Source organism: Taudactylus pleione, unplaced genomic scaffold, assembly GCF_031769625.1.
Source record: "Taudactylus pleione unplaced genomic scaffold, aTauple2 ptg000513l, whole genome shotgun sequence".
NCBI classification, from domain to species: Eukaryota; Metazoa; Chordata; class Amphibia; order Anura; family Myobatrachidae; genus Taudactylus; species Taudactylus pleione.
In genome coordinates, this window is record NW_028284915.1 from 1,459,357 (window position 1) to 1,482,035 (window position 22,679).

General features: G+C 43.4%; 1 protein-coding gene across 1 annotated transcript in view; it reads left to right on the top strand.

The window, feature by feature from the left end:
• The window catches only part of DDX60 (DExD/H-box helicase 60), a 379,348-nt gene that overhangs the window by 139,718 nt on the left and 216,951 nt on the right, over positions 1 to 22,679 (top strand). The window contains exons 15-17 of the mRNA XM_088450288.1: positions 3,905 to 4,071; positions 8,749 to 8,904; positions 10,138 to 10,287. Of these exons, the coding sequence (XP_088306414.1) occupies positions 3,905 to 4,071; positions 8,749 to 8,904; positions 10,138 to 10,287 (473 nt within the window). The remainder of the gene's footprint in view (positions 1 to 3,904; positions 4,072 to 8,748; positions 8,905 to 10,137; positions 10,288 to 22,679) is intronic.

Here is a 22,679-nt window from a genome sequence, read left to right on the forward strand (position 1 = left end):
GGAGGTAGTGGGCTCTGTGGGGGCCATATCATCACTTCCAGGACTCCTTGTTCTTAATGACATTGGCTGTATGTTTAGGGTCGTTATCCTGCTGCAGAATAAATTTGGATCCAATCAGACGCCTCCCTGATGGTATTGCATGATGGATAAGTACCTGCCTGTATTTCTCAGCATTGAGGACACCATTAATCCTGACCAAATCCCCAACTCCATTTGCTGAAATGCAGTCCAAAACTTGCAAGGATCCTCCACCATGCTTCACTGTTGCCTGCACACTCATAATTGTTGCACTGTCACAAAACTGTCCTGTCCAGGTCTCCCCAGCCGTGCGCTGTCTCACCTGTCTAGTAGGATTCAGGTAACCAGAGTGCCCAGAGATCAAGCTGGCTCACAAATGGACATCCATACCGCTATCAGTAACGGTCTCCCTCTGTCTGCGGTGTACACAGCTAACCTGTGTGACATCAGTGTGCTGAATGCCAGAGTTCCCTCCAAAGCCAGCTATTGGCGCAGCCATGATAATGTGGATCAACTGACCAATCAATCTCCAATTGGGAGTTGGTCATCGGTCACATGAATATCTCTGCCTATCTCTGAACAACCAGGGGTGTAAAGGAAGCTTCCTGAACACTCCCCGGCAGCCAGTGATTTGTTGTGTTCTGACCTGCTGAGTACCCTCCTGTGAGCTCCACATGTAACTGTGAGTGTGTGGTGCAGTGTTGTAATATCTACATCACTCCCTGGCTCCAACTTCCCAGCAATCCTGTTTAGCTGGTTCTGCTCTGCATCCCAGCGATCCTAAAAGCTGGTCTTATCACAGTGAACATATATAGCTGGTTCTGTTCTGCATCCCAGCAATCCTGTATTGCTGGTCTCATCCCAGTCAACTTGTGTAGCTGGTTCTGCTCCGCATTCGAGCTATCCTGTTTAGCTGGTCTCATTCCAGTAATCCTGTGTATCTGTTTCTGCCCTGCATCCCAGCAATCCTGCAAGATGGTCTCATCCCAGTGAACCAGTGAACCTGTCTAGCAATCCTGTGTAGCTGGTTTTGCTCCACATCCCAGCGATCCCGCATAGCTGGTCTCATCCCAGTAATCCTGTATAGCTGTTCTGCTCCGCATCCCAGCTATATTGTATTAGCTATCTGCTCTACATACAGAGTTGTCCCATCTGTGCTTCTTTCCCCAGCAATTGCTGGATGAGGAAAAATTATTTGAGTCCTACTAGATTTTGCCTGAGTTTTCCATACCTCAATCCTACAGCTCTGTTTAGTCTGGTTTCACAATTCAGCCCATCCGTGGCAGTATCCATGACAAATGCTTTCCAGCCCTTTGATGAACAAACTGCCTTCTGTTACAGCCAAATATTTTAAAAATTTTAATAATCAAGCCAGAGCACCTGCTGCCTTTTTTTTGCATCCCAGTTCCTACAGTATGTTTTTGTGTATAGTTGAGTTACTTGGCCTTATTTCCATTTCAATTTTCATTTAATTTTGTCTGCAATTCTTCCATGAAAACCACTTCTGGCCAGACTTCTTTGAACAGTAGATGAGTGTACCTGGGTCCCACTGGTTTCTAGAGAAAGAGGTTTTTGTATATCCGCACTGAAAAAATTATATAACTCTAATGATCATATGTCAATTACTAACGTGTAAACTATGTAGTTACCCAGTTCCGGATGAAATCATCACCCAGGTTGGTGGTGCTCCCCAGAGCCAATAGTTCTGAGATGATGGCACTGCTGGACATCTTCCAATTTCGAAGGGAAGTAAGCATGATGTGTCTTTCATCTGATGCACTAAGTTTCCTTGGCCAACCACTGCGTCTACGGTCCTCAACATTGCCCGTTTCTTTGTGCTTCTTCAAAAGAGCTTGAACAGCACATCTTAAAACCCCAGTCTGTTTTGAAATCTTTGCCTGGGAGAGACCTTGCTGATGCAGTATAACTTCCTTGTGTCTTATTGTTGTGCTCAGTCTAGCCATGGTGTATGACCTGTGACATGAAACTGTCTTCCACAGCCTCACCTTTGTAGCAGAGTTTGGTTATTCATCACCCAGTTTTAAGCTTCCTACACAGCTGTTGCTGTTTCAGTTAATGACTGAGTTTCAACCTACATATGAAAATGATTATCATTATCACATATTTGGCATGATTGGTTAATCATACACCTGACTATAATCCTACAAAATCCCAGACTTTTGTGCAAATGTACCTAGAATAAATGATGCTGTTTTGAAGGCAAAGGGTTATTACACCAAATATTGATTTGATTTAGATTTCTCTTCTATTCATTCACTTTGCATTTGGTTTATTGATAAAATAAATTATTAACACTTCTATTTTTGAAAGCATTCTTACTTGGTAGCATTTTGTCCATGCCTGCCTAAAACTTTTGCAGAGTATTGTATACAGTATATATCCTAATTACTGAATAGTTATTATGCTCCTTGGGTGTATTTAATAGTTTGAATACAGTCTATTTTCAACTTATTTTTATATATTTATTTTATTCATAAGAGTCATAATGCAATAATCTTACTGAATCTGACTACAATCTTTAATTTACACAAAAAATATATGACAGTATATATAAACAGCAAACAGAAAAAAGACTAAAATAATAAATAAACTAAAACAGTAAATAAGTATGGAACAATGCCACCGATTCACATATAACAGTACTGCACTTTATCAGATCTTACTTATAAATTAACAAAAATGCCAACCAAGACGCCTATTTTTCCATCAAGCACATTTCATGGTGCTCGCCAACTTTAAAACTGCCCATGGAAAATCATTCTGAGCCTAGTTTTGTAAATTCCTCTGAGAATTTGCATGTGGTTACAGTGAAAATGGCACTTCATTTTAGGGTCGCACCTTTCATTAATTTTGACACATTTGCATTTATTTCCAAAAACCTGATCAGCTTGTGTAACTTTTGGAAGTTTGAATGTTTTTATATTGCTTCAATTGGGCCTAGATATATGCATTTCTACAAAAGCCCAACTGGAAGTACAAAATATATCCTACTGAAAGTGTTGGATAGACTCCATTTTTAGAGGAGGTATACAAATTAAGGAGAAAATGCATCCAGATGTTATTTATCTTAGCGCTGACATCCTGCATTGCTGCATACCAAAAGTCAGTGTCCTGATCATGAATAACAGAGAAATATAAGTTTGAATGGAATTTATTTATCGACAGTCTCCATTTTCTTCAAAACACTTCTGCCATCGATGCTGAAACTTCTAGATTCCGTTCAGGAAAAAGTCTGGTGATTAGTCATCAAACCAGTCCTGTACAGCAGTCATGTCGTCGTCATCAGACACAAAATGTCTTCCCATGAATGTGTTGCTTGATTGTGAATTTCAGTAGGCATCATCTTCTTCATTTGCAGATATTTAGTGATTTTTAGTGATGTTGTTCCATTTATTATTCAATATCTGCAAAAGTAAAAGAAGAATTGTGCTGTAATTTTCCACAGTGTACAACTAAGACCTCTAGCACTTACTTACAGAAAATTAATACGGGGCGACATCTACTACTACGTCAGGACGTTGGACACAGACACTTGTGCATAGTATTAAATGAATCCTGACTGAGCTGAAAACAAAACATGACTAACATTTTAAATTCTGTATATACTACTTAATCAAAAATATACTGTATGGTATTTCTGATATGTAGGGGTAAATTTATTAAAGTGAGAGTTTTTAGAAGTGGAGAAGTTGCCCATAGCAACCAATCAGATTCTACTTAACATTTAACTAGCACCTTCTAGGAGATAATAGTTAGAACCTGATTGGTTGCTTTGGGTAAAATCTCCACTTCTAAAAACTCTCACTTTAGTAAATTTACCCCCTAGTCTATGTTAAAGCAAACTTTTTTATTTATTTTTATTTAGCTACAGATCAAAGAGATATAAATATTGTTGTGGAAATGATAAAGATAATCCAGGCAATCATGAACAATCACCAAGATATGTTACAAAAGGAAGATCAACACCGGATAGCTACTTATCTTGCCAAACTCGGATTCCATAACTTAGCCTGTTCACTGACATCACCTGAGGTATAAATGATTCTAATACACTTGAGCAATCTAGGAGAGTGTGAAAAAATAGCTATACTCTTTATCTAGGAATATGTACATATCAATAGTTTTTATGTGTTAAAAGTGGTTTGTTCTGCCCTACTGTATGTGTTGTTGGTTTAACAGTTTAAAATAATGCAGAGGGGTTACTTATTAGCAAGAAGGAAAAATAACTAAGAGCAGCACTATTTGTCATCCAAGTTCATATATTAAAGCACACCTCCGTTTGTTTTGATGTTTGCAGACACTTTGCACAATATTTTATAGCTGAAAACATGTATTATCACCTGAAAGTACAGCCTATGGTACTAGCACATTTAAATAACTGGCCTCCCTCAATTAACATAATTTTTTTCTTAGGTGTTATATGTTTGTCTATATTCACACTTTTACATTTTGATTTTTATATTTACATTGTAAATTTAGTTAAGATTTTTCACTATGCCAGAGGTTAAAACATCCCAATTATTTTTATTTATATGGGACAGTCTTGATATCAGGACACTGTCCCTCCATTTCAACCATGCAAGAGGGCATTCAAATGGTCAGTGGTGGAACTAGCGTGTGGTGGGCCCAGGTGCAAAAATATCAAGAAAAAGTCAGTTAGTGCCTGAATTCAATGAGTGCTTGTGGCTGTGCCCCCTCCACAGCGGTATACCCTAAGTGTCCAGCAGCATGTTTTCCACATGATCCCCTGTGCGCCCCACATATCCCCAGTGTCTCCCTGACATGCTCCCTCCATTGCAGCATTTTCTATACATGCCACCTTGTTTGCCCCACAAGCCCTAAGTGTCTCCATGACATACCCCTCCACAGTAGTGTTTCCCCTACATGCTCTCCTGTATTACCCAAATGCCCAGCAGCATCTCCATCATATGCTCCCATCCAAAGCAGCATTTTCCCAACATGCTCCACTTTGTACAGCAAATTCCCTCAGCATCTCTGTCACATGCACACTTTGTGCCCCACATACCCCCAGCATCTCCCCGATATGGCCCTTCCCCTTCAAAATGTTTCACACATGCTTCCTATGCTGCAAATGCTCCCAGCAACTCCATCATATGACCCTACCAGAAGCTTGTTGCCCTCTGGACCCTCTGTGTAAACCATATGCACCCAGCACCTTCCTGATATGTCCCCCAGCAGTGTGTTCCCCTTGTGTCCATCTGTGTGCCCCAAATACCCCTAGCATCTCCATGACATGCCCTCTCCACAGCAGCATATTCTACGCATGCCCTACTGGGGTATGGTATAAGAGATAGACCGTAATTAGATAGACAATGTCTAGATAGACACCAGGAGCCAAATGTAATATGGTGAAAGTTTAGAAAATGTGAGAGTTTAGCAGTAAAACTCTCACACTAATATATTGATCAAATTGTATTTTCAATACAGGAAACACCTGGATGAGAGTTCTTTGAGTCTGTAAAACATGCAAGTTTGCATGTTCTATGACTTTATTACACTTTCTCACACATTTTCTAAACTCTCACCCTATTACATTTGGCTCCTGATGTTAGACAGTCTATAGTTAGACAGGGAGGGTTAGGGTGAAGATTAGGGCTACAAAACAAAAAAATTATTGTCGACCATTTTCATGTAGAACTTTTGACCCTGTTGACCTTTTGTACCTGTCAACCTTCTTACATGTTGAACTTTAGTATGTCTGACTTTTGTCCCTGTTGAAAAAATTGTTCTACAGGACAAAAGATCTGAAACTATTGAGTGGAGGCTGCACTGTGCTACCTATGAGGTAGTTCCCCTGAGCTACATAAGACAGGCCTCTAGCTAACCCCAGGTGGGAGGGAAGAAGGAGAGCATCATTCTACTCTCCTCCAGCTGGACTGCATCCTCCTTTATTATGGCCCACAATGACTGGCTGGCCTGCGTACTATAATAAGCTACTCTCACATTTTCTAAACTCTCATCCTATTACATTTGGCACCTGGTCTTTGACTAGGCCACTTCAGGATATTTTCCTTTTTTAGTGTTAAGCCACTTCAGTATGGCTTTTGCTGTATGCTTTGAGTCATTGTTATGTTGGAAGACACAGTAAGTGTTCTTCCAAGTTCAAGTGTTCTTCTAGATTACCGCAGGATTTCTCTGTACTTTGCTCCATCCATTTCTCATTTTCATGAGCTTTCCAGTACCTGCCGTAGAGAAATACTCCCAAACAAGGTGCTGCCACCACCACGTTTTACTGTAAAGATAGTGTTTTCACTGTGATGTGTGATGTGCAGTGTTAGCTTTTTGCCAAGCATAGCACTTAGCATTGTGACAGCAGAGTTCCAGTTAAGTCTCATTAGACCATAGAATTTTCCTCCTCGTGGGCATGTCTCCCAATGTCATTGGGAAAACTGTAGCCAGATTTTGATGTGAGTTTGTTCCAAAAAGAGCTTTCTTCTTGCAACCCTCCCATACAACCAAGATTTAGGATGTGTGCATGTTACTGTTGTCCCATGAGTAGTTAATCCTATGTCTGTCACGGAAGACTGTACCAGCTTTAGCATTGTTTTGCCATTTTGTTGGTCTCCCTTACTATTTCAAAATTACAGTACTTTGTCCTGAATCTGCTTGGAATAATTTTTGCATTCATTTTGTAGTCTTTGCTTCTAAACATACTAAATATCTGGGACAGATAAAACAGACAGGTAGATTTTAAGGTGCAACCATTTGACACACTTTACCTGCACACATATGGACTCAAGGATATCACAAAAGGGGAATTAGGGTTCCACACTTACTCTTCTATAATTGTAGATACAAATGAAAATAAAACCAAGTTTTACATAAATCCACCGGAGACTTTTTGTTCCTATATTTTGTCATTTTGGCGGTGTACCATAATGTCAGTATATACAATGTATTGACACAAAGACTCTTTGGAGGCGCATGCTTGAGAAAAAATTATATTAGGTATAAAATGTACTGTGATTGAGTTTAAAACTTAACTTTTAATCTGTTATCAGTAAAATAAATTGCTATACCACTTAACAAAATATGTGAGTGTGAATAAAAGTTAAAAAATAATCTGTTTCCTTATCTCGAAAATTCCCATTTCCCACTATTAGATATATTGGAAATATTTTTTTGAGATAAGGAAATAGAAGAAGACAGAATCTGATTGGTTGCTATGGGCAACACATCCACTTGACTTTAGTAAATCTACCCAGGGTTGCTGAGAGGGGAGAACAGGTACTACTTACTCAGGCCAGTTGGATGGGCCTGGTGAGGGCCCAGGTCAGCGACTGCCCCCATTGCTCTTCCCACTATTGCTGGCCACACCTGTATAGCAGCGCAGCAGCACATCAGGCAGAGAGAAATTGAAGACTGCTGCTGCAGCAGTCTCCTTTCACTGTCCAATGTGCCTCTGTTCTGCTATGCAGGTGTGGCCAGCAGTAGTGGGCAGAGAGACCATAAGTGCTACAGGTCCCGGGCAATCAGACCCCTGGAGCAGCCCCCCTGTGCTAAGCGCATAGTACTGTTTTCATTTTGCCTCCTGGATTTGGCCATGCCCCTTTCCAGTACCCAGGCCCGTCAGGACTCACAACAGCCCTCAATCTACCCCCTTATCTGTGGCTATTAGTGTTGATTTGAAGTGGTACTTTGGAGCAACTTAGCAAGAGTCTCCATGAAATTATACACAAATGTGGAGAAGATTACTTTTGGTAAATGCACTAATTTAAGCAATGTGGTTGAAGAGAAAATATTTACATAAAGATGTAGTAAACAGTCATATAAAACCATATATAATCATTTGGTTTGATTCCCATAAATACCGACAGTTGGGATGCTGGCACCGGAATCCAGACAACTGTCAAAATCCCAGCGCTGGCATCCCGACAACTGGCATCCATCAGTAAGTAATGGTGTTAGGGGGAGGGTTAGGTTAAGGGTTTAGGATTAGGCACTAGGGGAAGGGTTAGGGTTAGGGAGCAGGGAGTTAGGGTTAGGAGTAGGGAGTGGGGGTGAGGGTTAGGATACTGAGCGACAGGTGTCAGTATCCTAACCCTGTTGGGATACTGGCATCAGGATTCTGACCGCCGGGATCCTGAGCACCGGCATACCGTACCCAACCTATTATTACCAGAGTCTATCTCAGATAAATCTATGCTAGTAGTGTCCAGATTATATTGACACACATAGCAATGGGTTACAAGATAGCAAGTATTTGGTAACATTTAACAAGGTAGTAACAATATAATGTAACACTGGAGCTGTGCAATATAAAGACCTCTGAAATATAGTATCAGACCATAGAATAGGTAAAGATGAACTGAGTTCTTGCAGGTCTCTGACTGCTGCTTTCCTTGGTTTGCAGTGGCATTGAACAGGGAATGAAAAAGTAGGCACATTGGCTCGATGATAATAAATGTTAAAAAAGAACTGCATCTGCTGTCTGGTTTACTTACTAGTGTAATTCCCTGATGTAGCTGCAGTGAAGGGCAAATACAGAAAGCCCCCCCCCCGGGGAGAGTACAGGGAAAACAGAAATATTACCTTGTCTGTGAAATTGGCATGGTATTGGGAGCATCCTTGAGCCGACGGGGCTTGTTCACTCAACAGCTCCAGTAGTTAGTAGTAGCAAGTCAGAACATTTGTGGTATTAAATGTATTCTGCAATAATGAAAAGTAAACATATAAATAATATTACAGATACTCAACACAAAGGAACAGAAGAAAGAGAACAAATATTCAGTTGGCATTGGTTCAGTCCGTTTTCAGATGCAATATATGGGAGCATACTTGCTCAGAGATGAGAGAACTGACCCTGACATAAGGGTGCAGCACTTCATACCAGACACATGGCAGGTAATGAGCAAAAGTAACTTTAAATAGACAGAAAACAATATCTACCTTATTGTGAAACTTTTTTATAGTGACACATTCCGCATCCACTGATCATACAGTTTTTAAGTTCCTACCCTTCTCCTCGACTACATGTCCCCTTTATCCTATACCATCACAAATAAGTTAATCATAGTCTCCTGTGTTCATCCCAACTGTAATTAAAATCTATAATCTCTCTCTCTTTCTCTCTCTTCCTCCATTGGTGCAATTATTACAACTTCTGTAAAAAAAAAAATACTTCTAACCCAAACTCTCTCGTAGATTAACCTCTCGTCTCTCAATTTCCAAGGTCTTTCATGCTTTCTAAGAGGTTTGCCTATACTCTCCTCATAGACTTTCAAACAACCTATCAAACCCTTTTAGGCACTAAGGGGTTCAATTTATTTGATCACTGCTAAATCTAAAGGCCATTGCTCACTTTTATTCTTCTGGACCTCTCCTTTGCATTGAATAAGGTGGTCATGGATTTGGTCCATGGTATATCTAGAGGACACTACTTGTTTCTAATGTCCTATATGTTGCATTTGACAATGTGGCCCAAACACTTCTCAAACAAATGCTACATTAGGGAATTCTACCCAATTACAACCCTTCTACACACTCCCTTCAAGCTATATAGTCTCCTTCTATATTTGAACAACCCACTTACCCTTAAAACTGACTTTGCAGTGTGACTGCATCACATAACCCTAATAATCCAAATTGGGTAAACATATATTAGCTACAAATTAAAAAATATACACATATGATATAATTTGCATTATTGATTATTATTATTATGAACTAGTAAAGGCACCCCATATATGCAGAATCTCCATAGTCTGCCTGCTGCTCTTCCGCCCCATCCATCCCCTGCTCTATCCCACCCTGCCCACATGCTCCATCCCAACCCGCTACTTTGTGTTGCCCCACCCCCTCTTTTTGCTGCTCTGTGCTGCTACAAACTCCGTACTGTCTTTCTCTGCCACTCCTCAATTGCGCCTCCTATCTCTCGCAGCTGCATACTTACTTATTCCCAATGGGTCCTTTTCTCCAGCTAGGGTCTGTTTTGTTGATCTAGCAGTGGGATGTGCAAGCACATTTCCAGGCTTTCATTGCACATGCATGTACAGAATGAGACAGGACAGAGAGGAATATTAAATAGATTTGTGTATCTTATGTTAAATGACAGTGAACACCTTTGTTTACTATCAGAGAGAGCTTCTTGATGTGGTTGACAATAATGAATCTGCAGTGATAGTGGCTCCAACATCTTCAGGAAAAACATATGCATCTTACTACTGTATGGAGAAAGTTTTGACACAAAGCAATGAAGCAGTTGTGGTTTATGTTGCTCCGACTAAGGTAAGGTTCTTTCTATTTACAGTCTTAATTGTTCTTTATAAAGCTGGATTCCTACTATAGTCCTATGATGCTCTTATTTTTTTTACTGCACAAATTTTGACAAGACATTACATTAAAGTTAGTAATTTATTATTTGATATTAGAGATGTGCGTGGATCCCGTGTTATGTTTTGGTTTTGGATCCAAAATTAACTTCATTTTTGGTTTTGGTTTTACAAAACCATCCTCACATGTTTTGGTTCTGTACTTAAAAAACCCAGCCAAAATCATGTAATTTGGACGTTTACATGCATCCAAACCCCAAGTTCGTTTTTTAAATCCGAATTTCGAACTGACTGCAGATCCGAACCAGGAATCGGAACCCCGAAGTGATTCTGAACTCGGTTCGACTCTGAACCAGGGCCATAGGGAGGGTGGTGCCTCCGCACAGGGTCGAATCTTTCCAGGGTCACCGGCCACACAGTTTCCGGCTCCAGAGGTCTGCAGGAGTAGACCTCCTGCACCTCCTGCAGTGGTGCGCGGCGCACCAAGTAAGCCAGCGGAAGGTCCCGTCCACCCTCCTCCTGCATGGAAAGGTAAGCACTCAGGGGGAGGAGGGGGGCAGGGAGGGAGCAAGAGGGGTGGCAGTGCTCCACAGGGCGCACTGCCGTCCAGATACGTCACTGCTCTGAACCCCTAAATTTGGTTGTTGTCAGTTCTCTGGGAACCAGAAACGTACATCTCTATTTAGTATATTAAATATAATAAAGTCCATGGACTGCAGAAAAGGAAATGTTTAAATATTTTGCTGATCGTATTTTAAATAGACATAATAAGGTTATATTTTAAATTTGCTATGGGTCAGTATGTGTTATGTCCATAATTATTATTAATCCGTAAGTGCCCCATAATAGGAACACTTTGCTATTTTGCCTTTTTTAATTCAAATAGTCTAGATATATGTATATAAAATGCCCAAATTATTACATTCCTTTAAAATAACCCTTGGCAGTGAGACCAATAAATATTAATGGACCCAGGTGTTCACACAGTAGTTAATCCACATAACCCACACCATGCTCACCACTTCTTTATGCACAATACTTTTTTATCCCCCTCCAGTGTTGAGCATGACATTACAGTAAATGTTGTAAAATAACTGATTGGACACTTCGGGCCCTATTACAGTATTTGTCATTTTTAATGCATATGTGATAAATTAGTTATGCTTAAAATAGCAAAGTGAAAATAAACATTTTCACAGTATTTTACCAAAAAGCTCTTGCCAAGTCGCGGACTCTGATAAGAACTTGTCCCAGTGAAGAGCTGGAAGTATAGTGATTGCTTCCACTAACACTGCTTCCTGGGTCAGGTGCAAGAGCACATACTGTGCTTGCGTTGTCATTGGCCTGAGTATGCATCAGTGGGGCTAGACGGAGAGGGATCTGGAAGACCCCTCTCCGAAATGATCTGCACTATAGTAGCAAATAAACGGAATCGGTATGATTTACCGCCGGACCCCTGCCCGGCGGTTGGAATCCCGACAGCAGGAAGCCGGCAGAGGAGGAAACCCCGATCGTCGAAGGTAAGTATATACTAACCACCTAATTCTAATCCCCTAACCTTCATTTAGGTTGCCTAACCCTAACCTTCCCCCCCAGTGCCTAACCCTAAACCCCACTCTAAGTGTCTAAACCTAACCCCCATTCCCCGCCGCCTAAACCTAAGTCCCCCAGGGGGGTGCCTAACCCTACGTCCCCCCTGGGGGTGCCTTACCCTAACCCTCCCTCCACCTAGCCTAACCCTAACCTCCAAGGGGGTGCCTATCCCTAAGTCCCCCCCGGGAGTCCTAAACCTAATCCTTCCCCCCCCGCGCGGCTGTCCGCAGCGGCGCCCGGCATCCCTTAGATCGGGATGTCGGGCGCCGGTCTCCCGGCGTCGGTAAAATGACAGGCGTCTAAATCACTGGTCATTTAACCCTCGCCGAGATATGATAGTCGGGAAGCTGGCTGTCGGGATTACATCTGCCGGCTTCCCGACTGCATACCCAAATGGGCTGCTATGGGCTAGCGTTATCTTTGGAAATATCTGCTGCAGTCCCTCCTTCTTCCTTAATATTTAGGTGTGCAACATGAAAACAGATATTTTTATGATATATACCGTAAATTAACTTTAATAAATATGTCCATTAAGAATGATGTTCATAGGATTCACTTTCTCACTTTCATGTATGAATCCAGGGGAATATCATACATGTATTCTTTTATTTTTTTACACATATCACTATGAATTTATTTATTTATTACCAGTGATTTATATAACGCGCACATATTCCGCAGCGCTTTACAGATAACATTTGGACATTCACATCAGTCTCTGCCCCAGTGGAGTTTACAATCTATATTCCCTACCACATGTACACACATACACACTAGGGTTCATTTTTGCTGAGAGCCAATTAACCTAACAGTTTATTTCACTATATGATTGTTTTCTCATTTCAGCTTTTTTATTACCGGTGTCCCAAAGAGGCTATTTTAATAATCTTACTCTAAAGCACATTTTAAAGGCATCTTTTGTTGTAGGGTATCCATTGGCCACATATACAGATATGTCCTCATACACCTGGCGTCTGTACACCATGCAGAGTAAGATGCCCCACGCAACTGAGACGCTCCAAGAGGAATAGCTTACCATAGCTTTCTTTACATTATGCGTCTTATTCGCTTCACAGGTGCAGCAAAACACCACTCAAAGGAGCTAATTCAGACCCGGTCATTAGCTCTATGAGCTCGCAGCCGGGTCAATGTTGCTCCAGTGCGCATGCGCACGACGGAGCCGGCTCCGTTGTGCACATGCGCAAGACCCGGCTAACGACGGGTGATCCGTCGTTAGGGGTCTCGTAGCAGCCGGGATGAGCTGTTGATGTTGAGTGACAGCTCGCTCCATTTGCTGGGCGGGCTGGGGGCGTGCCTGGCCAAACGGAGGCGTTCCTGTCAGAACACTTGCCGTTTGGGGGCGGCCCCACTGACATCATCAATGATGTCAGAGGGGAGCTTCCTGCTCAAACTGCAGTAAGCTCCCTGGGGCTTAAGGTTGACAAGACCCTACCTTAGGGTCTCGTCGTTAGCCCCGATGGTCAAGACCATCGCGACCATCACCCTTAGCTGTTGTTAGAGCTGTGGGTGTTAACCCACAGCCTAACGACCGACATGGAGGTGGCCGTTCAGGATGCAAGCGGCCGCCCTGTTTCAGAACGACCGCTTGCATCCTACGACCGCCTCTGAATGAGGCCCAAAGTGCACTAGAGACACTGGACTCTAATTTTAACCACACAGGAATTAATTTTAAATGTGTATAAACTTGGCATGAGAAAAAGCCACGGCTGTCATATTGCAGCATTTCGTAAAGAGTTTCAGTTCAGTGCACACAAATATACAAATGTCACACATGAAATTAATAACGCAATCTACAAAGTAATTTTGTTGCTCCAAGTTGTATCATTTATATTTATGCATATAAGATGCACACTCTGATGAAAAATAATACTCATCACTGCCATGTCACCAGGACCTGAGGGGGCAGTTTCCACAACTTGAGCAACATTGTATGAGGACACGTCTGTATGCAGACGTTTATTATATAGCGATTTTAAGGCTATCCATGCTTGACCACAGTTAACTTAATTAGTACCTCAGTCAATTTGATTTAACCACATTTGCTCAACCATGGCTAAAACATGAACTGTTGTGGTGCCTTGAGCAGGGTTGGATTAAAGCTTGTGGAGGTACCAGGGCAACTAAGTTGCGGAGACCCCCTCCAAGCTACACGGAGCCCCCCCGTCCCCCCCCCGACCCCCCCACACACATAAGCAGTATACACACACTAACACATACATTCACACTAACATACATACACACTAACACATACATACAGTACACACCATAATACATACATACACAGAAACACATACATACATTAGGGGTGTGCACCGGCCACTTTTCGTGTTTTGGTTTTGGATCTGGATCTTTCTTCGTGTTTTGGATCTGGATTGGTTTTGCCAAAACCACCCTTCCGTGTTTTGGGTTCTGGGTTTTGTGTTTTGGATCTGTATTTTTTTGAAAAAAAGCATAAAAACAGCTAAAATCACAGAATTTGTAGGTTTTTCTGCTCCTATGCTATTATTAACCTCAATAACCTTAATTTCCACTAATTTCCAGTCTATTCTGAACACCTCACACCTCACAATAGTGTTTTTATGTCCAAAAGGTTGCACCGAGGTAGCTGGATGACTATGCTAAGCGACACGAGTGGGCAGCACAAACACGTGACCCATCTAGGCGTGATACTGCAGTGGCAGACAGGATGGCAGTTTGAAAAACTAGGCCCCAAACTGTACATAATGCAAAGAAAAAAAAGAGGTGCAAGATGGAATTGTCCTTGGGCCCTCCCACCCACCCTTATGTTGTATAAACAGGACATGCACACTTTAACAAACCAATCATTTCAGCGCCAGGGTCTGCCACACGACTGTGGCTGAAATGATTGGTTCGTTTGGGCCCCCACAAAACAAGCTGGCAATTAATCTGTCCCTGCACAAACTGGCTCTACGGAGGCAAGATGTCATCCTCATCCTCCTCATCCACCGATTCCTCACCCTCTTCAGTGTGTACATCCTCATCCTCACAAAGTATTAACTCGTCCCCACTTGAATCCACCACCACAGGTCCCTCTGTACGTTCTGGAGGCTGGTCTCCCTGGAAGAGCTGATAATTCATTTTGATGAACATCATCTTCTCCACATTCTGTGGAAGCAACCTCCTACGCCTTTCGCTGACAAGGTTCCCGGCTGCACTAAACACTCTTTCGGAGTACACACTGGAGGGGGGGCAACTCAGGTAAAATAGAGCCAGTTTGTACAGGGGCCTCCAAATTGCCTCTTTTTCCTGCCAGTACAGGTACGGACTGTCTGACATGCCTACTTGGATGCTGTCACCGATGTAATCCTCCACCATTCTGTTAATGGTGACAGTATTATTATTATTATTATTATTATTATTATCCTTTATTTATATGGCGCCACAAAGGTTCCGCAGCGCCTTACACAGTACATAAATGAGCACACAAGAAAAACAGTTAATAGTAATACAAAACAATGCAGGACAAGGACAAGGTTATAAACTCAGCTGCAAAACACAAGCAGCAGGACATGAGCAACCAGGTGGTAGGTGCCATTGTAGGGAGTTAGGAGTAAATTATACTATAAGTAGGGGGAGGAGAAGCACGTGAGGATGAGGGCCCTGCTCGTGAGAGCTTACATTCTAAAGGGGAAGGGCAGACAGACAGGGGCGACACAGAGGGGTAGATAGTGAAGAAGGAGCATGGAGCAGTGGGTTAGGATATGTGCTGCGGAATGTGTGTGTATAAGACGACCTGATGTTATGTAAAAATTAAGTCCTTCATACATCTATCTCTATGATAGAAAATAGATTGTTTGTGTTATTTACATGAGAGATGTACAAAGTAAAGTAGAAGCACTTTAATTTGTGTGTTACATTTTAGCATCTATATACAGCCTGACAAGAAATGCAGCTATTATGGGACTGTCCCGCCATCCTAATACAGTAGTGACTACTTTAGTTCCAGCTGCTGGGTGCTATGCCATGCTCCTGTGAGTGGGTGCATCTCACATGCTAGACCCACTCACAAATGGGTGCAGCCATACATGATGTGGTCCCACAGGATGTTGCAGTACCCGGGCCCAGAATTTCTCTTGGCAGCCCTGGAGGTGACAGACAGAACGAGGAGGGAATGGGGCTTAGTAGTGGGGTAACAAGACCATGGAGGGAGGTGGTTGAGAGTGGAGGTATAGGAGAGGTGGGGGAAAGAAGCAGAGGGTTGGAAGCAGACTGATGAGAGAAAAAAAAGGAAGAACAGCAAGTGGAGGAAACAGGAGGGGGAAGAGAGGGATGGATAAAGTAGAGGATTATGTGGACATAGAATATGGGGGTTGTGTGAAGTAAGGGTGTTCATGCTGTGGACAAGGTAATAATTGAGATGTAAACTGGAGTGGAGGCTGTGAGATATAGAGTCAGTGTGGATTAAAGTTGTTAAATGTTCAAAAATACATGTAAAGAACAGTGTTGCTAATGTATGAGCGCAGCTCCAAAAGTGATATATAAAGGAGAGGTATGTGAGTAGTGGGTGCAGGAATTAGTTTATAAACAAATGATTAAAGTGGATAGATGTGACACAATTGGAAAAGGCAATACAAAATGAATGAGGACAAAATTACAATGTACCCGAGCTGATCCAGTCCAAAGTGTTCTGATCAACAAAGATCAATCAACAAGAGCAGTACACAGACAGGGGAGCACTTGCAGTGTCCAAGCAGTGAGTGCAGTAAGTAGTTGCCTGGATATGCATACAGCAGAAGATGTTGATTTTGTTCATTCACATAAGTATGTTGCTTCTTGTTGTTCTGAAAGTGTTTTGGTTTTGAGTTTCTTTTCCCTCAGTTTTCCTCCAGTTTAACTGCAGCGTAACTCCGACTTAGTTATCAAATTGTATTTACACTTATAATCAGAACACTTTGAATCTTAACACAGACTATGGCAGCCACCGGCTATGCAGCCTGTGGGAGCAGTAATATCTAAAGTTACAAACATGTGTCTCTGTGCTCACTGATTGGGACCCCACCCCGAAAGCTCTAACACACACTAAATTGGGATGCAATAAAGTCTAAGATAAACAATTTGTGAGAAGGGGGAGGCCAACACAGATTCACAATACATTCCTAACTTCCTTTAGATAAATTGCTCTTAGTATAGCAGTAGTTGTAATTTACCCAGTATAAATTTTCAAAACTGTGCTGAGGCAATCACTAAAACAGCATCTGATGGGAGCAGTAGTTGTAATTTACCCAGTATAAATTTTCAAAACTGTGCTGAGGCAATCACTAAAACAGCATCTGATGGGAGCAGTAGTTGTAATTTACCCAGTATAAATTTTCAAAACTGTGCTGAGGCAATCACTAAAACAGCATCTGATGGGAGCAGTAGTTGTAATTTACCTGTGGAATGCAGAGAAGAAGTCACATCAGTCTTTGCATGGTGCGCATATGACAAATAAGATCTGCAGCGTAACTCCGACTTAGTTATCAAATTGTATTTACACTTATAATCAGAACACTTTGAATCTTAACACAGACTATGGCAGCCACCGGCTATGCAGCCTGTGGGAGCAGTAATCATATGCAGTGACAGTAGACATGTCAGAAATTGTTGCCAGGTCCTTCAGTCCGGACCAGATGTCCAAACTTGGTCCTGCCTGCCCTGCATCACCGCCAGCGGGTTGCTTAGGATACCTAAGTTTTTTCCTGGCAGCCCCAGTTGCGGGAGAAAATGAAGAAGGAGCTGTTGACGTGTCACGTTCCGCTTCAGCTGACAGTGTGTTCACCAGCAGGTCTTTGCACCTCTGCAGGCTTGTGTCGGCCGGAAAGAGAGACACCACATAGGCTTTAAACCTAGGATCGAGCACGGTGGCCAAAATGTAGTGGTCTGATTTCAACAGATTGACCACCCTGGAATCCTGGCAAAGCGAATGAAGGGCTTCATCCACAAGTCCCACATGCCGAGCGGAATTGCCCCGTCTTAGCTCCTCCTTCACTTTCTCCAGCTGCTTCTGCAAAAGCCTGATGAGGGGAATGACCTGACTCAAGCTGGCAGTGTCTGAACTGACTTCACGTGTGGCAAGTTCGAAGGGCTGGAGAACCTTGCACAACACGGAAATCATTCTCCACTGCGCTTGAGTCAGGTGCATACCCCCTCCTTTGCCTATGTCATAGGTGGATGTATAGGCTTGAATGGCCTTTTGCTGCTCCTCCATCCTCTGAAGCATATAGAGGGTTGAGTTCCACCGCGTCACAACCTCTTGCTTCAGGTGATGGCGGGGCAGGTTCAAGAGTGTTTGCTGGTGCTCCAGTCTTCGGCACGCAGTCGCTGAATGGCGAAAGTGGCCAGAAATTTTTCGGGCCACTCAAAGCGTCTCCTGCACGCCCCTGTCGCTTTTCAGAAAATTCTGCACCACAAAGTTTATTGTGTGAGCAAAACATGGGACGTGCTGGAATTTGCCCAGATGTAATGCCCGCACAATATTGGTGGCGTTGTCAGATATCACAAATCCCCAGGAGAGTCTAAGTGCATATCAGCAAGTGGACTGTGGGTGCTCCTTTCAGCACTTGCAGGGGGCGTGCAAATGGTGGAAAGAGCCACCTCTTCCCATCCAGTGCTGGGAAGGTCAGGCATCGCAACCACCACCACACTTGGACTCTCCTTGGGGATTTGTGATATCTTCTTAGAAAGCACAGTTCTTCGCTGTGCTTTTGCCAGCTTAACTCTTTTGATTTTTTTAGTGGGAGGAGGGCTTCCATCGTCATGTGAAGCTGAACCACTAGTCATGAACATACTAGGGATCGACCTTAGCCGTTCCTTGCCACTCCGTGTCGTAAATGGCATATTGGCAAGTTTACGTTTCTCTTCAGCTGATTTAAATGTTTTTTTCAAGGTAATTTTCCTGAACTTTGTCATTTGGGATTGTATGTGCCCTCTATTATGACATTGGGCATCGGCCTTGGCAGACGACGTTGATGGCATGTTATCGTCTATGTCATGACTAGTGGCAGCAGCTTCAGCACTAGGAGGAAGTGGTTCTTGATCTTTCTCTATTTTATTTTTATCGGAGAAAGTTTGGTCCTCCATTTATGTTATATCGATTTGATATATACGTGCGGCTAAACACAGAAAATATTTTTCTATTTTTGCTGGAGAGTAATGCACTTTGTGGGTTACACCAGCCTTTAAGAAATGAGCCAGCCGGCTCTTTACTTATGGGACACAGGCGCACGCTTGGCGCTGCTCCTTTGTTGATGCACGTGCGGCTACTGCGCACACAATTCACAAACACAGAAAATATATATTTTTGGGTTTGGAGTGTACTCTGGGGGTTACAGCACCCTTTAACGGTCAAGCCAGCCGGCCCTTTACTTATGACACAGGCGCACGCTTGGCACTACTTTGTTGATGCACGTGCGGCTACTGCGCACACAATTCACAAACACAGAAAATAATTTTATTTTTGGTTTGGACTGGAGTGTACTTTGGGGGTTACAGCACCCTTTAACGGTCAAGCCAGCCGGCCCTTTACTTATGACACAGGCGCACGCTTGGCACTACTTTGTTGATGCACGTGCGGCTACTGCGCACACAATTCACAAACACAGAAAATATTTATTTTTTTGGTTTGGACTGGAGTGTACTTTGGGGGTTACAGCACCCTTTAATGGTCAAGCCAGCTGGCCCTTTACTTATGACACAGGCGCACGCTTGGCACTACTTTGTTGATGCACGTGTGGCTACTGCGCACACAATTCACAAACACAGAAAATAATTTTTTTTTTGGTTTGGACTGGAGTGTACTTTGGGGGTTACAGCACCCTTTAACGGTCAAGCCAGCCGGCCCTTTACTTATGACACAGGCGCACGCTTGGCACTACTTTGTTGATGCACGTGCGGCTACTGCGCACACAATTCACACACACAGAAAATAGATATTTTTTTGGTTTGGAGTGTACTTTGGGGGTTACAGCACCCTTTAACGGTCAAGCCAGCCGGCCCTTTACTTATGACACAGGCGCACGCTTGGCACTACTTTGTTGATGCACGTACAGCTACTGCGCACACAATTCACAAACACAGAAAATATTTTTTTTTTTGGTTTGGAGTGTACTTTGGGGGTTACAGCACCCTTTAACGGTCAAGCCAGCCGGCCCTTTACTTATGACACAGGCGCACGCTTGGCACTACTTTGTTGATGCACGTGCGGCTACTGCGCACACAATTCACAAACACAGAAAATAATTTTTTTTTGGTTTGGACTGGAGTGTACTTTGGGGGTTACAGCACCCTTTAACGGTCAAGCCAGCCGGCCCTTTACTTATGACACAGGCGCACGCTTGGCACTACTTTGTTGATGCACGTCCGGCTACTGCGCACACAATTCACACACACAGAAAATAGATATTTTTTTGGTTTGGAGTGTACTTTGGGGGTTACAGCACCCTTTAACGGTCAAGCCAGCCGGCCCTTTACTTATGACACAGGCGCACGCTTGGCACTACTTTGTTGATGCACGTACAGCTACTGCGCACACAATTCACAAACACAGAAAATATTTTTTTTTTTGGTTTGGAGTGTACTTTGGGGGTTACAGCACCCTTTAATGGTCAAGCCAGCCGGCCCTTTACTTATGACACAGGCGCACGCTTGGCACTACTTTGTTGATGCACGTGCGGCTACTGCGCACACAATTCACAAACACAGAAAATATTTTTTTTTTGGTTTGGACTGGAGTGTACTTTGGGGGTTACAGCACCCTTTAACGGTCAAGCCAGCCGGCCCTTTACTTATGACACAGGCGCACGCTTGGCACTACTTTGTTGATGCACGTACAGCTACTGCGCACACAATTCACAAACACAGAAAATATTTTTTTTTTTGGTTTCTAGTGTACTTTGGGGGTTACAGCACCCTTTAACGGTCAAGCCAGCCGGCCCTTTACTTATGACACAGGCGCACGCTTGGCACTACTTTGTTGATGCACGTGCGGCTTCTGCGCACACAATTCACAAACACAGAAAATAATTTTTTTTTGGTTTGGACTGGAGTGTACTTTGGGGGTTACAGCACCCTTTAACGGTCAAGCCAGCCGGCCCTTTACTTATGACACAGGCGCACGCTTGGCACTACTTTGTTGATGCACGTGCGGCTACTGTGCACACAATTCACAAACACAGAAAATAATTTTTTTTTTGGTTTGGACTGGAGTGTACTTTGGGGGTTACAGCACCCTTTAATGGTCAAGCCAGCCGGCCCTTTACTTATGACACAGGCGCACGCTTGGCACTACTTTGTTGATGCACGTGTGGCTACTGTGCACACAATTCACAAACACAGAAAATAATTTTTTTGGGGGTTTGGACTGGAGTGTACTTTGGGGGTTACAGCACCCTTTAACGGTCAAGCCAGCCGGCCCTTTACTTATGACACAGGCGCACGCTTGGCACTCCTTTGTTGATGCACGTGCGGCTACTGCGCACACAATTCACAAACACAGAAAATAATTTTTTTTTTGGTTTGGACTGAAGTGTACTTTGGGGGTTACAGCACCCTTTAACGGTCAAGCCAGCCGGCCCTTTACTTATGACACAGGCGCACGCTTGGCACTACTTTGTTGATGCACGTGCGGCTTCTGCGCACACAATTCACAAACACAGAAAATAATTTTTTTTGGTTTGGACTGGAGTGTACTTTGGGGGTTACAGCACCCTTTAACGGTCAAGCCAGCCGGCCCTTTACTTATGACACAGGCGCACGCTTGGCACTACTTTGTTGATGCACGTGCGGCTACTGTGCACACAATTCACAAACACAGAAAATAATTTTTTTTTTGGTTTGGACTGGAGTGTACTTTGGGGGTTACAGCACCCTTTAATGGTCAAGCCAGCCGGCCCTTTACTTATGACACAGGCGCACGCTTGGCACTACTTTGTTGATGCACGTGTGGCTACTGTGCACACAATTCACAAACACAGAAAATAATTTTTTTGGGGGTTTGGACTGGAGTGTACTTTGGGGGTTACAGCACCCTTTAACGGTCAAGCCAGCCGGCCCTTTACTTATGACACAGGCGCACGCTTGGCACTCCTTTGTTGATGCACGTGCGGCTACTGCGCACACAATTCACAAACACAGAAAATAATTTTTTTTTTGGTTTGGACTGAAGTGTACTTTGGGGGTTACAGCACCCTTTAACGGTCAAGCCAGCCGGCCCTTTACTTATGACACAGGCGCACGCTTGGAACTACTTTGTTGATGCACGTGCGGCTACTGCGCACACAATTCAGAAACACACAAAAAATATAATTTTTTTTAGCACTTGGGGGGAGCACCCCTGATGGACAGAGCACCCCCTGGACAACACTACAGCACCCCTTTAGGACTGGGACACTGCACAGGACTTTGGAGTGGACACAGCCCCTATGGAGAACTGACTGCACAACACAGTCCAGCCAGCCCCTAGGGACTTTGAAGTAGTGGACACAGCCCCTATTAACAACAGCAGCACAGCACAACACAGCCAGCCCCTATGGACTTTCAAGTAGTGGACAACAGCAGCACAGCGCAGCACAGCACAGCACAACACTACTCTGCACTACACTACACTACACAGCCCAGCCAGCCCTAACTCCCACCCTCCCTCTTCACTGTCCACAGTGAGAAAATGGCGCCGACGCGGGTACCTTATATAGGTTCCAAAACCCGCGAGACTCGGAAGGCGGGATGATGACGTTTTGC